Source organism: Canis lupus, chromosome 29 (assembly GCF_048164855.1).
Source record: "Canis lupus baileyi chromosome 29, mCanLup2.hap1, whole genome shotgun sequence".
NCBI classification, from domain to species: Eukaryota; Metazoa; Chordata; class Mammalia; order Carnivora; family Canidae; genus Canis; species Canis lupus.
In genome coordinates, this window is record NC_132866.1 from 6981308 (window position 1) to 6995111 (window position 13804).

Below are 13804 nucleotides of genomic sequence, written 5' to 3' on the forward strand. Positions count from 1 at the left end.
AAATTCTCACTACCTCTTAACTCCATGAACCCAATCATCATGTGACAAATTATGGAAAATGAGATGTCAATGTTTTCAGAATATAACTATTTCTCAAGAAACGGTGTTAAATGGATCCCAAAGTAAGTTCGAAGTTCCCAAAGTTTATTCTCATCAGCTAACCCTCTGCCTCCTTCCAGAAACCTGAGACTGTTTCTTAAAAAACTTGGGTCTGTATCATGAATACTGCAAACATTCCAAGAGAAACCTTACAGCTGGTAAAGAGTCTCCAAGCATGCCCCCTCACCCCCCACTGCCATCCTTCAGCTCAGGTCCCTGAAAGCCTATCCTTCATCCACTAGCCTCTTTCAACCTTACAACTCTCAACCATCTCCTTAGGCCAGTAATTCTTAACTTATGGCACATGAACTTGCAAGGGCCTGTGAACCTGAGTGAGAATTTTCATTAAATTTAAATCCTTCATTTTCACTAACCTCCTGTCTATATTTAAAATGCATTCTCTGGGATCCCTGGGTGGCGCAGTGGTTTGGCGCCTGCCTTTGGCCCAGGGCGTGATCCTGGAGACCCGGGATCGAATCCCACATCGGGCTCCCGGTGCATGGAGCCTGCTTCTCCCTCTGCCTGTGTCTCTGCCTCTCCCTCTCTCTGTGCGACTATCATAAATAAAAAAAATTAAAAAATTAAAATAAAAAATAAATAAAATAAATAAATAAAATGCATTCTCTTATATATCACAAATCTACTATTCTGAAAAAACTGTCAGAATATAACTGATTTCTGTTGCCATCTTATTTTTTTTTTTTTTGCCATCTTATTTTTATTCTAAGCATTTAAAGAAACAGTATATTTACCAACAGAGTCCATGACCTAAAATCCAATTAAAAACCCTGACCCCAGATACTATCTCCAAAATATAATGTTCTCCTGTTCTGATCCCAAAAGTACTTGGCTCTGTGCTCTCACTGCAGGCACATCCCTTAGCATAATCTCCCTACTGGCCCCTTCAACTCCATCCTCTGGAGCATTCATTCCACTGAGATGACATTTCACAACCAATTTTGTTCTTTCCCTGGAAATCCACCCCGCTCCCCCTCTCCCACAGTGCACCAGTTGGTCTATGTGTTCCAGAGAATATGGCAAAATTGATAAGTTGCTTCCTAAATTAGGTTCCATCTAGAAGACCCTGCAGCTTCCATGCACTCTCTTAGGCTGTCCTACGGATCACTTGTTCTGGTGAAACCTGCCCTCTGAAGGAGCCCACGTACCAGGATTTGAAGCCCCCCGCCACAGTTATGTGAGTATGCTTGGAACCAGATCCTCTCACCCGAGTCAAGCCTTCTGAAAACTGCAGCTCTGAAAATTTGACTATAAGCTCATAAGACCCTGAGCCAAAAACTATTCAATCAAGCTGCTCCTGGATTCCCTACCCTCAGAAACTGCATGGAGATAACAACTGCTGCTAAGTGGAAGTGATCTGTTAGACAGTAAATAGAAAGTACCCTGAGGTTCTACTGCCTTCCCACCGTCAGTCCCCAGACGCTCTCAGGGCAGTGACTTAGGACTGTCATTCCAACCTTTTCACAGCCCTCTACCAGCCTGAGGGCAGCCTAGGAGCCTACTAACCACTTGAGGCTTGCTTCACAGCTGCCCCCTCTATCCTGTCTCCTGCCACCACCAGCAACTATAGCTCCACACATTGGCCCTGCCAATACACAACGCAAATGTAGCCAGACCTCAAATATGACAGGAACTACCTCTAACTGTTCCAGAACTCTGGTCCTTCTAATCACACTGCTTTTCCAGCAGTCCCTTTCTCTAGCCACAGCACACCTGCCCCTTGTTTTCACTACAGGTCTCACTCAAGCCCTGCCCTTCCTCTTATAGGTGCCTCTGGTGTCACTGGATGCTTACCACGTTGAACTACAGCTAGCCATTTCAATCATATTCCTTAAACCCTCCCAGTGCTGTGTACATAGTGGTTCACACCACCTGGGTCTGTATCGTGAATATTGCAGACCCTATAATCCAATTTAAAAACCCTGACCCCAGATACGTATCTCAAAAAATATAATGTTCTCCTGTTCTGATCTCAAAAAGTACTTGGCTCTGTGCTTTCTCTGCAGGCACATCCCTTAACGTAATCTCCATACTGGCCCCTTCAGTTCCATCCTCTGGAGCATCCATTCCACTGGGAGGACATTCCACAACCAATTTTGTTCAATATGGGCAAATTTGGATATGCAAATATGCATGCCACAGAAGATGTATATTGAGAAAATTTCAATCTTTTTTTTTTTAAGAGCCATTTTCAACTAGTTTTCTGGAATGTTTTTTTTTTTAATTTTTATTTATTTATTCATGAGAGACACAGAGAGAAAGAGAGAGAGAAAAAGAGAGAGAGAGAGAGAGAGAGAGAGACAGACAGGCAGAGAGACAGGCAGAGGGAGAAGCAGGCTCCATGCAGGGAGGGAGCCCGACGTGGGACTCCATCCCAGGTCTCCAGGATCACACCCCGGGCCACAGGCAGCACTAAACTGCTGCGCCACTGCGGCTGCCTGAAAATTTCAATATTCAACTGATCTGACCCCCTGCACTCTATTTATCTTATTGTTAAAAGAATTAACCGGATAATATGGTCATATCCTGAATCATTTGTTCATCTGCAGTCATTTATGACATCTGTGTAGTTATCTAAGCCCAAAGACTCAGAACCAATTTGATCCCCCTTCTCTCCATTACTCCCCACATCCAGTTGATCCACTTAATCTTGACTCTGTCCCCACCAGTTCTGTCAAACCGGCCTAACTTCCTTCCACTGCCACTGCGACTCTGGTTCCAGCAGAGCCCTTGCCAGCGTCATGTAATGCCCGCCCTACCGAGACTTCCCCCTCTCTAATCCACAGCAGCCAAAATACACTGTGATCTGGCCACTCCCCTGCTCCTCTCCCTAACTCTGCAGACCTGTTCATGGCCCTAGGAACAATCTTTGAATCCCCTAGCCTAGAAGACCCTCCACAGTGCTTCCTTCTCCAGATCCCAATCACCATCACAGTCATGCTGAGCACCTGAAAGTTCCTGAAATCACCACAAACACTACCACCAGGGCCTCTGAATAAAGTTTCCTCAACTCCCTCTCTCTTCCACCCACCTATGACACAAACTCCTACTTCTCCTTCAGACCTCCACTACAATGTAACCTGCTCTAAGTGAGAAGGTAAGATACCCCAAAACACTTTCTCTAGTACTCCCACAGCACCTGGCATTTACATCTATGAGAACACACTCTGTACAGAATTACCTATTTATTTCTCTGCTCCTCTGGATACTCACTAAAGGAAGAGCCAACACCAATCACATCCCTCTTTAGCACAGTATCTTGCACACACACACATATTATTTACTCAATAAATATTAGTTGAGTGAATGAATGAAAGCTATGTCCTAGTGTTCTTCTAATCAAACAGATGATTAAAATCTTGTGGCAAAATGTCCTGTTTTAAGAGCATATACCCTTAAGAATTATAGACTGTTGAAGTCTCAAGTTTAGTGTGAATTTATAAAGGGAGTAGATGAATCTAAAACATTTAAGAACAGTTTTAAAAAGCATTACAGTTTAGAAAAGCAAAAATAAAAACTAATGAACACATTTCCTTCATGTAAAACAACATTTAACCAAAATGTCATACTCACTTCCGTAAGCAGTATTGCTAGCATATCCTGCCTCTGAAAACGTATAGCCAGATGTACGAGAGTATAGCCAACATCAAAAGCAGAAGGACGGTTCAGCAAGCGCACTTCATCTGCAGTGAGCTGACGTGCAATGTCCCCTCCTGATGACTTGTATGCTTCTATAGCAGCTAAATCACCTTCTACAACCCCTAGAACAAGCAACAAGATAGAAAAGAATTTAATTCTATTTTTCTTCAAAAACCATAAACCTGATGCATTCACTCTAAACCCTTTTAAGTGTCTCTCTAGGATTCCTGGACCCTGAGACAACATTTAAATGTCCTGAAGAATATTAAGAAAAGTTAGTGTACTCCTCTCCCTTTAATTTCTTGCCAGAACTAGAACTACCTATTTAGGTACTTACCTTCACATCAGTGCTGGCTCCATGCTCTGGTTGAGGTTTAGAGGTATCATTAGAATATACTGATTGGATCAAAGATCAGTAATCCTAGTGTGAGGAAGTAGACTTTACAGAAGACACTAAACTACCTATTCTGGTCCTGACTCTACAGAAACCAAGGAGAAGGGGATATGCTGCTTCCTATTGGCTTTGGGCTCTCTCGCCCTTTGCACTGCATTTTTTAAGCTGAATCAAAACAAATGCTGGACCTTCCATATTGTTGTTTAGCTAGAAACAATTCAGAGTAATTAAACCATTTTCAGTATAGTTAAAATTAGCAACATTTTGATTTCAGAACCTCTCAAAGCCATGTGTTCCTTACATTCATTAAGTATTAATACAGTAAAACTTGAACCAGATGAGTTAGAACAAAAATAGGCCAAAATAAAACATTACAAACCAGTTGGGGGTAGAGAGATAAAACAAGTATCACTTTTTTATAATCCATAAAGAACTTTCTGTTCCCACTAAATCGTGTTACTAATCTTAACACAAATTAATGTTAGGTGAAGACAGTATTCCTGCTTACTAAAGCTGTACAGTACATATCTATGAATAAATAGCCTTGGCAAAAAATAAAGGTAAGCTTCAAATTTACTCACAGTGTTACACACACACACACACACACACACACTCAAGACTGTAGGACCAAAGAGTTTTTAGTGTTTTCTAAGTTATATCAGGAAAAATCTGTTTGTTGGGTAAAACACTAATACTAGCTAAAAATATTCTTAGTGTATCTTCTTAAAAATCATTTTTAATGGCCATCCTGAATTAGGAATTAGAGAAATAAGAGCTACTTCTGTGAGCATAACAGATTCATCCAATGCAATAATTTCTCCCAGTTGCTTAAAATAGAAAAACTTTAAAATGATAATTTAATTCCCATGTTCATTGAATCCCCATGACGTACATGCAAAGGACTATGCTAGGCAATATGAAAAACACAGATAGTAAAAACATGATTCCTATACTCAAAACAGTCCTTTCTCACCACGTTTAAGCCACAAAAGGCCAGCTTCAAATGTTTTCAGACTCTGTTGGTCAAAGATCCTTTCTGCAAATCCAGACCCACTCCACAAAAAAAGAACACCTTGCCTCTGACACATTTTTCAGGTGAAGAATCCATGATATGAAACCAGAACACCTTCTTACAGGAACTTTTATTTTCATGGTTCACGTAGGTTAATACATTCTTCAATATAAACACCTCAGTACAGCTGTCACCCCCGCCCCCAAAACGGAAAGAGCCTTTAGGCCCAGTGCCCTGGCAAAATCATCTGGGCTAAATCGTGGTACGCTAAAATGTGATATGGCTGGCAGGAATCTTCCTCAAAGGGCAGGCCTTATAAATAGATATAGAAAGTCCTACTTCAAATTAAAAAAAAAAAAAAAAGAAAGAAAGAAATCTATGGTTAAATAGTCAAGTACACAAAGAACTCTGAAATTTCTGCTTGTTTTAATGAACAGATGAAAGTAATCAAAGAGAGCTCGTAACTTTAGAATTTAATGAGGTTCATCTTTTTAGAACTAAATATGCTCTCCTACTCTGTTTCCTTCTATGGGTATTTCCGTATGAAAGCAACTACTTTTCATGTATGATTTATCAAAGCTTTCATTATTTCTGGGTGCCTGCAGTATCACTGCACCTTTTATAAGCTTTAGCCTAAAAATATATATTTATAAAACTTCTTTCTATGACATGAGAAAAGCCACTCAAGGACCAAAAAGACTGATCAATTGACCTGAAAAGCTACAGAGGAGGAAGACGTGCACAGAACATGTATGCATATGTGTACCTATTCAGGCATGTGCATGTGCCTGCATCCACATACCTTTTTTGTTTCCCAAAGATGATTGCCAACCAACTTCTAAATCACTGTCTTCACTATTTTTAGCTAGCTCACCATATAGCTCATGTCTGAAGAATCTTCTCTTAGAAATTCTTAAGAATTCATTTCCTGGGACTCCTGGGTGGCTCAGTGGTTGAGCGTCTGCCTTTGGCTCAGGTCATGATCCTGGAGTCCCAGGATAGAGCCCCACATGGGGCTCCCTGCATGGAGCCTGCTTCTCCCTCTGCCTATGTCTCTGCCTCTCTCTCTCCCCTGAATAAATAAAATCTTTAAAAAAAAAAAAAAAGAAAAAGAAAAATTCATTTCCTCGGTCACGGTTGTGAGAGATTTCTATAATTAGAAACTAACATAATCAAAGACAGGGGGTACAGACCAGAGAGCACAAGAAAGGTGACACACTGTGCTTTGAAATTATGATTTACGATGTCACCCAGTCTGGCTTCAAATTAAGCATTTTTAAAAAATATAAACAGAACTTCAAAAGATGAACCTGTACAGTATATGAATTCTATCTCAATAAAGAAGATACATACACACAAAAACAGGATTTCTATTTGTCCTAATCCAAAATACCAAAACAATTACTTCCCTCATCCCCCAGCTCTGCAGTGAACTGCAGACAGAGTATGCTGTTGCTCCCCAGCATGAAGTAAACCCAGGGGGTCAGAAAATGGGGATGAAGAGAATAGAGTTTGTGCTCTATTGAAGAATAGAGCACTAAATCCTCCAAATCTTCTAGAACATGAAAAACACAATATAAGTACAGGTACAAAGTAGTATCTCAAAGAAAAATATCATCTAATGTTTTGGGAATATAGGATTCCATTCTTTTCTTTAACTATAGTTAAGAACTTAGTTTCAGTTACCAGTGAGTTTTCAGCTACAAAGAGAAGTACATTTATTACAAATGTCATGAGACTGTCACCAAACAGTCCAAATGTTTTTAGTCTATCTTTATGACACATTGTTCAATGACAGCTACTGACTAAAGTTTCGACAGCTTCTTGACAGATGGGTTTTTACTGCAAGCAGGGTATTAAAAAGGATATGGCCCATACTCAGATAAGGTAAAGTTTTACCTACCAAAGTTTTCTACTTAGGTGGACAAAGTATCAGATCATATGCAAAACAACTTAAAATGTCTTTTGAGTTCTTCATGTAACATTTTTTACCACCTCTAATATCAGGGGATAAAGGAAAGGAGGAAAAGGGGAGAAGGCTGGTTGGTAGGAAAAGACAGCAAAATAAACGCAAGAGGTATAATCTCACTTCATGTAACAATAACCAAGAAAAGCCAGAACAATTTCAATGGAAGAGAGATGATGGTGTATACATGCTTCCTAGTTACTGACTTCTCACACTTCCAAGCGTGAACTAAAGCATCTTAAACATGTTTTTTGAAAATTTTAACAAATGTATTATTACATACATGTTCTGTCCCTTTTTCTTCTGTGCTATGACTGCAAATTAAAAGGACAGCTGAAGGCACTCTGAGAAGATTAACTTTATAAAACTAACCTACAGTATCATCACACATTCAAAACTGACTGAATGAATAACTAACTAAGCAATGGTGCATAATTACAGATAATGCAAAGTTAACATACTTTTAAAACATTAAGACCTAAGAGTAAACAAAAGTTACTACATCTTACAAACTATAAAGTTAAAAAAAAAAAAAAAAGTTTGTATTGTTCTATAAGCTGGGCCAGGAGTGGAATTTAACAATTTTGAAGCCACAGGACACAACTCATGGGACTTCACAGCTACTATGGAACTCCGATGGTTAGAATATGGAGCTGGCTCATAGATGTTTAGAAAACAGACTTATTTTTTTCCCCCATATATGGCACAGTTTTCAAAGTTTTGCCTTATATTTTTTATGACATAAAATCATAATGGTAACTAACTTTGAAAAGAATGCCAAATGGTAAAAAAAAAGCCAGGACTTACCTGAGCCCACATGGGCCAGCTCAACACTACCCTGGAGTTCTATGGTAGCTGTGACATCACAGCATGGTTTATGCTGTGGGGTCAGGGTGGACTTGGAGTCAGCTGGCACAATTTCAGGAGCCCTTAAAGAGAAAAGTTAGTTTTAAGTGGTAATGTTCACAATGTGCTTTACCATGGTCAGCAGAAAGATGCAGATGTGCTGTCTACAATGTCTGGAGAGTTGTCTTCTACCCAGAGTTTAATTCACTTAGGTGGTTTTGCATATTAAAAAAAAGTTATGCCACCCAGTAATACTTTTTCTTTATATTCCTAACCATTTGGCTATAGTTCAATGACGAACTTGGCTTAGATATTCATATTCACAGCTAACTCCTTCAATACTCAAATATGAGATGCTTTTTAAATAAAATGGCCAATATTTTTAAAGTGCATCTTCAAATTGGCACAAGCTCAGTGGCAATCCCAGGAATAGTGTGAGCAGTCCAGACCACCTCTTAGAGGTATTATTCGCATGATAACCAATGGCAGCAAGTGAATTTACCACTTCTATTCCTAGAATAGTGTTACAGAACAATAACCTTTTCAAAAACTGAGATGAAAAATCACAAATTGGAGATAAATTCTTTATACTATATCAAGATAAGCTCCTGTTCAATTCAGTCAATAAACTCCATTATGAAAACATCCTCTTTAGAATAAAAGACTCAATGACAGAAAAGTCAAAATAATCTCTAATTAAGGCCTTCAAATATTCTATTATTAATGACAAACTATGCCAAATATAATTTATACTCTGGAGCTCCGATATCTTTACATCTCTGATTAGACTGTGAACAACCCAACTGCTGTGAGTATATAAATCCCCAAAATCATGAAAAAATACCTGAAACGACAAACACCTTCAGAAGAAAGATTTCGCCATGCAGGAAGAATGATTGCTGAAAGCACCACGGAAGGACTTAAAGGAACAGGTCACAAAGTTATCTTTGGGAAGGGAATTAGGGATGAGGGCCAGTGTTAACAGTTAAAGAAAATGAACATGAGTTCCAATTACAAAGGTCACTGAAAATATTGCCGAAAGAGTTAACTGAGGGGATATTGTTTCTTAAAAACCTATGGTTCCAGTTATATAAAGTAGTATATATCAAAACCACATTCACCACTGAAGTCAAGTCCCCAAAAGTTTTCTTACTGCAAATAAAAATTTCACCTGCCACAAGGCCACATTATCCTGGATGAATCTGAAACCAAATTTTAAGATTTTTAGAATTATACTATTTTAGGTAGTCCTGGAGGGGCTACTGAATCGTCTAGGCACTCTCTTTTACAAGTCATGGTAGAGTTTATAAAAGGAAAAAACTCTTATGACATATAACATTACACACTGTACGTAATATGTCCATGTAACTCTTCTTCTAGCCAAAAATACTGATAGAATACAGAATCATCAAAATGGAAGAGATGTTACAGTTGCTTAGTCCATCTTGATAAGATCCCCAGGTTGAAGCACAAAACAAGAACATCCCCATGATTTGCCACTGCAAGAAAGTTCTACAGCTTCAGGAAACACCTATGGCCACTTAAGTATCCATGTTAAGTGGAGTGGTAGATTTTCCTCAAAACCGTCAGCCCCATATATCCAACTACTCATTAGACAGATTCGCTACATCCTGTCTAAAACTGAACTTCCTGTCTCCCATGTTTAGGAAAAGTGATCCAATACAAGTGTCTAAACCAAAACCCAGGATATATTTCTTAACTACTCTCCCCTTCACCCCCATATAGATTTTGCCAAGTTTTGTCAATCCTGACTTTAAAGTCTCTCTCAAATACCACCCCCGCCCAACCCCATCTCCAGGGGTTGCAGTCAGGACTGCACTCTCCCTCACCTAGATTACTGTAATGTTCTTAAGTGGTCAGCATGTCTTCCAATCTAGTCTAGGACCAGAGTGATCTTCCTAAACCACAAATCTGATTAAGGCAGTCTCCTTCCACATGTTTACCACTGCCCTTATGTTAAAACCTAAACTCCTTAACCACGTCAAGAGGCCTTGAAAGGTTCAGCATTATCCCAAAGCAGTACCCCCTCAACAATAGCCCCACAGCTCCCACTCTAAACATCAACCCTGCTAACTTCATCAGTTTCCTCTCCTGACTCTGAGGTCTTCACACATGCAATTCCCTCTGATGAAAACATTCTTCCCTCTTCTCTTTAAGGTTTTGGCTTAGATGTCACTTCCTCCTGAAAGCCCTTTCCAGATCTTCAAATGAAATTAGGGTATATATATATTCTTCTAGCATCTTATCCTCCTTCTACCAAACTCATCACCCTATACTGATTTATTGAATTTAATCTTCCTCTACCAGAGCACAAGCTAAGAGCCATGACTTCTTTCATAGTGCTTGGGAAAACACTCCATTAATACCTAAGTGTGAAAATAAATGGACCGACAAAGAAAAGGCAAAAACCAAGTCAATTCTGGAAAGCAACTGGAAGGTGGAACAGGATGAATAGTCGCTTTACCGTATTTTTAAATACATAATAAAGCCATAATTACTTAAACAGAAGTGTGATACTGATGTAAAAACAAACATCAACACAAAGAGCCTCAAAACAAACCATGCAGAATCATTTTCTGTATAATAGAACCACTCAAATCCATGGGGAAATAATTTAATAAATCATATTTTTTTAAAAGCCACTTGTATAATTCCATTTATTTTTTTATTATTTATTTATTTATTTATTTATTTATTTATTTATGATAGTCACAGAGAGAGAGAGAGAGAGAGAGAGAGGCAGAGACATAGGCAGAGGGAGAAGCAGGCTCCATGCACCGGAAGCCTGACGTGGGATTCGATCCCGGGTCTCCAGGATCGCGCCCTGGGCCAAAGGCAGGCGCTAAACCGCTGCGCCACCCAGGGATCCCAATAAATCATATTAATAGAATTTGGAAAAGTATTTTAATCCTTAGTACAATCTAAAACACTGTAAAGAAAACAAAGTGTCTTTAGTATAACTCTCCTCATACAAAAAAAGAGGGGGGAGAAAATTTGCAGCAGATATGACTGTACAGTACATATTTTTAGAAATATAACTAAGAATAAAACAGAAAATAGAAGATATAAATCAACAATTCACAGAGAAAACTACAAATAACTAAACAAGACAGTACTCCTGCCTTATTAACACACCCCAGCAAAGGCCCAGCTGCCCTGGTGCTCTCACCTAGCTGATGGGATACAATCTGGGAAGTTCTTCCAAGAAATTATTTACCTTTAATATGTTCATGTTGTTTCCATGTGATCCCATGTCAGGGAATCTAAGAAAATAGAAATGCTAACAATTTCTGTTAATGCTATCAGAATAAAAACTATTCAAATAACTCAAAAGGCTAAGGGGCATGTTAAAATACAGCAAATTAATGCCCTATTACACATTCACTTTTTAAAAGATGAAAACAGGGACACCTGGGTGGCTCAGGTCATGATCCTGGGGTCCTGAGATCAAGTCCCACATCAGACTCCCCACAGGAAGCCTGCTTCTCCTCTGCCTGTGTATCTGCTTCTCTCTCTGTGTCTCTCATGAATAAATAAATCTTTTTGAATGAATAAATCTTTTGAATGAATAAATGAATGAATAAATAAAATCTTTTAAAAATAAAGATGAAAACATTTTAATTAATTCAAAACAAAGTTCAACAAAAAAGTACAATTTCAGTACAATTTCAATTACTTAAAAATAAGTAAATGTAAAAAAATGAAAATACACAATAACATGACAGATATCCTCTAGCTGCTGATGCTATACATTATTTTCATAGTTTTTTCTCTGAAATACTCAATGAGCATGCTCTGCTTTTATTATTTAAAAATACACCAAACCCTCATGTACAGTTACAAGAAGCCAGTACATATTATCTAATGATGAAACAAGAAGAATGCTATGTTCATCCACAGTTGAACAAAATGTGGGATATACATACTATAGTATTCAGTCTTAAAAGGGAAGCAAATTCTGACATGTGCTGCAACATGAATGAACTCTAAAGACATTACAGTAAATTAAACAAGCCAGTCACAAAAGGATAAACACTGTATGATCCCACTTCGGTGAGGTACCTCGAGGAGTTAAATGCAGGGACAGAAACCAGAATGGTGGTTGGGGGGGAGGAGGTGAGATCTCTTGTTTAGGGATACAGAGTTCAGTCCTGTAACACAAAAAAAGCTGTAGAGACGGGTAGTTGCGTGATGGCTCCACAACAATACGAATGTACTTAATGCCACTGAACTAAATGCTTAAAAATTGTTATGATGAGGGTACCTGGGTGGCTCAATGGTTGAGCATCTGCCTTTAATTCAAGTCGTGATCCCAGGGTCCTGGGATCGAGTTCTGCTTCTCCCTCTGCCTATGTCTCTGCATCTCTCTCTCTCTCTCTCTCTCTCTCTCTCTCTGTCTCTCATTGAGTAAATAAAATCTTAAAAAAAATTTTTTTTGTTACAATGGCTACGGGCGTCTGGATGGTGCAGTCAGTTAAGTGTCCAACTCTTGATTTTGGCTCAGGTTGTCATCTCAGGGTCCCAAGACTGAGCCCCATGTAGGGCTCCATGCGTAGTGGGGAGTCAGCTTGAGATTCTCTCTCCTTCTCCCTACCCCTCCCACTTGTGCACTCTCTAAATAAATAAATAATAAATCTTTTTTAAAAAAATGGCTCAGATGGCAGGTTTTGTCACTTGTATTTTACCACAATTAAACTTTAAAAAAAACAATGATACAAGGACATATTCAGATATATCAGAGGTGCTGCTTCAAATAATATCACCTACATAGTATTTCTACCTCCCCCCAGATAAATGTTTTAATTTAATCTAATAATTTCCAAATTGAGTATCATTCTGTGAAAAAATTGTCAGGACTCTGAAAATGTTTATCTCATGAAAGAATAAATAAAAAACCAAAATCAAAAACCATCTGAGGCACTGTTTAGATAAGAGAGGCCTAAAAAGAGAACAGTAATAGATAAAATGCACAATCTGTGACTGAATGGAGTTGGAGCAACTGCTATTAGTGAAACTGAATATGGATTTTCTGGATATTAAATTTGAATTGAATATTAAATTTTCTGGATAAGCATATTATGTAGTTACACAGGGAAAATGTCTTTGTTTTTAGAACATACATGCTGAACTACTTAGAAGCAAAATGTCATGACATCTGCAATTACCTCTCAAATGGTTCAGGAAAAACAGAAAGACAAATAGGGAGAGAGCAAATGTGGTCAAGTATTAACAACTGGAAAATCTAGGTTAAAGGCATATAATATAGTTATACTTGTAACTTTTCTGCAGGTTTTGAAATTTCTCAGAATAAAAGGCTGATGGGGGGGAAAGCTGTGTCTGCACAGCAGGACTGGGAGTGAAAAGAAGAAAAACTACTGTTTTTCGTTACAAACTCTTCCCTCTCTACTGCCTGATTTTTTTTTTATCATGTGCACAGTTTAATAAATGCTTTAAAGTTGTTTTATGATAAACAGTAAAGTTCATTGGAGTGTAAACTTTTTATATTTAATATTTAATATAAAATATTTAATATTTAAACAATACATTTGGATTTCCTAACTCAATAGGTACATTTAATATAAGTCTTTTTAAAAATGAAAGCCTTTACTAAATCAGTGATGCGTATTCAAATGCCAGTACCATAGAATCAAAAATCACCTGATGTACTCCCTTTTTTAGCATAAGGAGGCACATTATTAGTTGGCAGGTCAGTGTAATCAATCATGTCTAAAAGGCAGGAATTGCGTCTCAGACCAAAGGCAACTAGAAGTATGCCACCGGGGCTCTATTTCTGCTGTTCCCACCCACT

General features: G+C 38.4%; 1 protein-coding gene across 8 annotated transcripts in view; it reads right to left on the reverse strand.

Annotated features, from left to right (window-relative positions):
* ZRANB1 (zinc finger RANBP2-type containing 1) overlaps positions 1-13804 on the reverse strand; it is a 57232-nt gene that overhangs the window by 14796 nt on the left and 28632 nt on the right. For 5 of the 8 annotated variants that reach the window (XM_072804952.1, XM_072804954.1, XM_072804960.1 and 2 more), the window contains one exon: positions 3691-3878. In XM_072804952.1, coding sequence (XP_072661053.1) covers positions 3691-3878 — 188 coding nt within the window. Of the gene's footprint in view, positions 1-3690; positions 3879-7935; positions 8058-8818; positions 8920-13804 lie in introns of all 8 variants that reach the window. The other 3 variants (XM_072804956.1, XM_072804958.1, XM_072804957.1) reach the window with 2 other exon arrangements.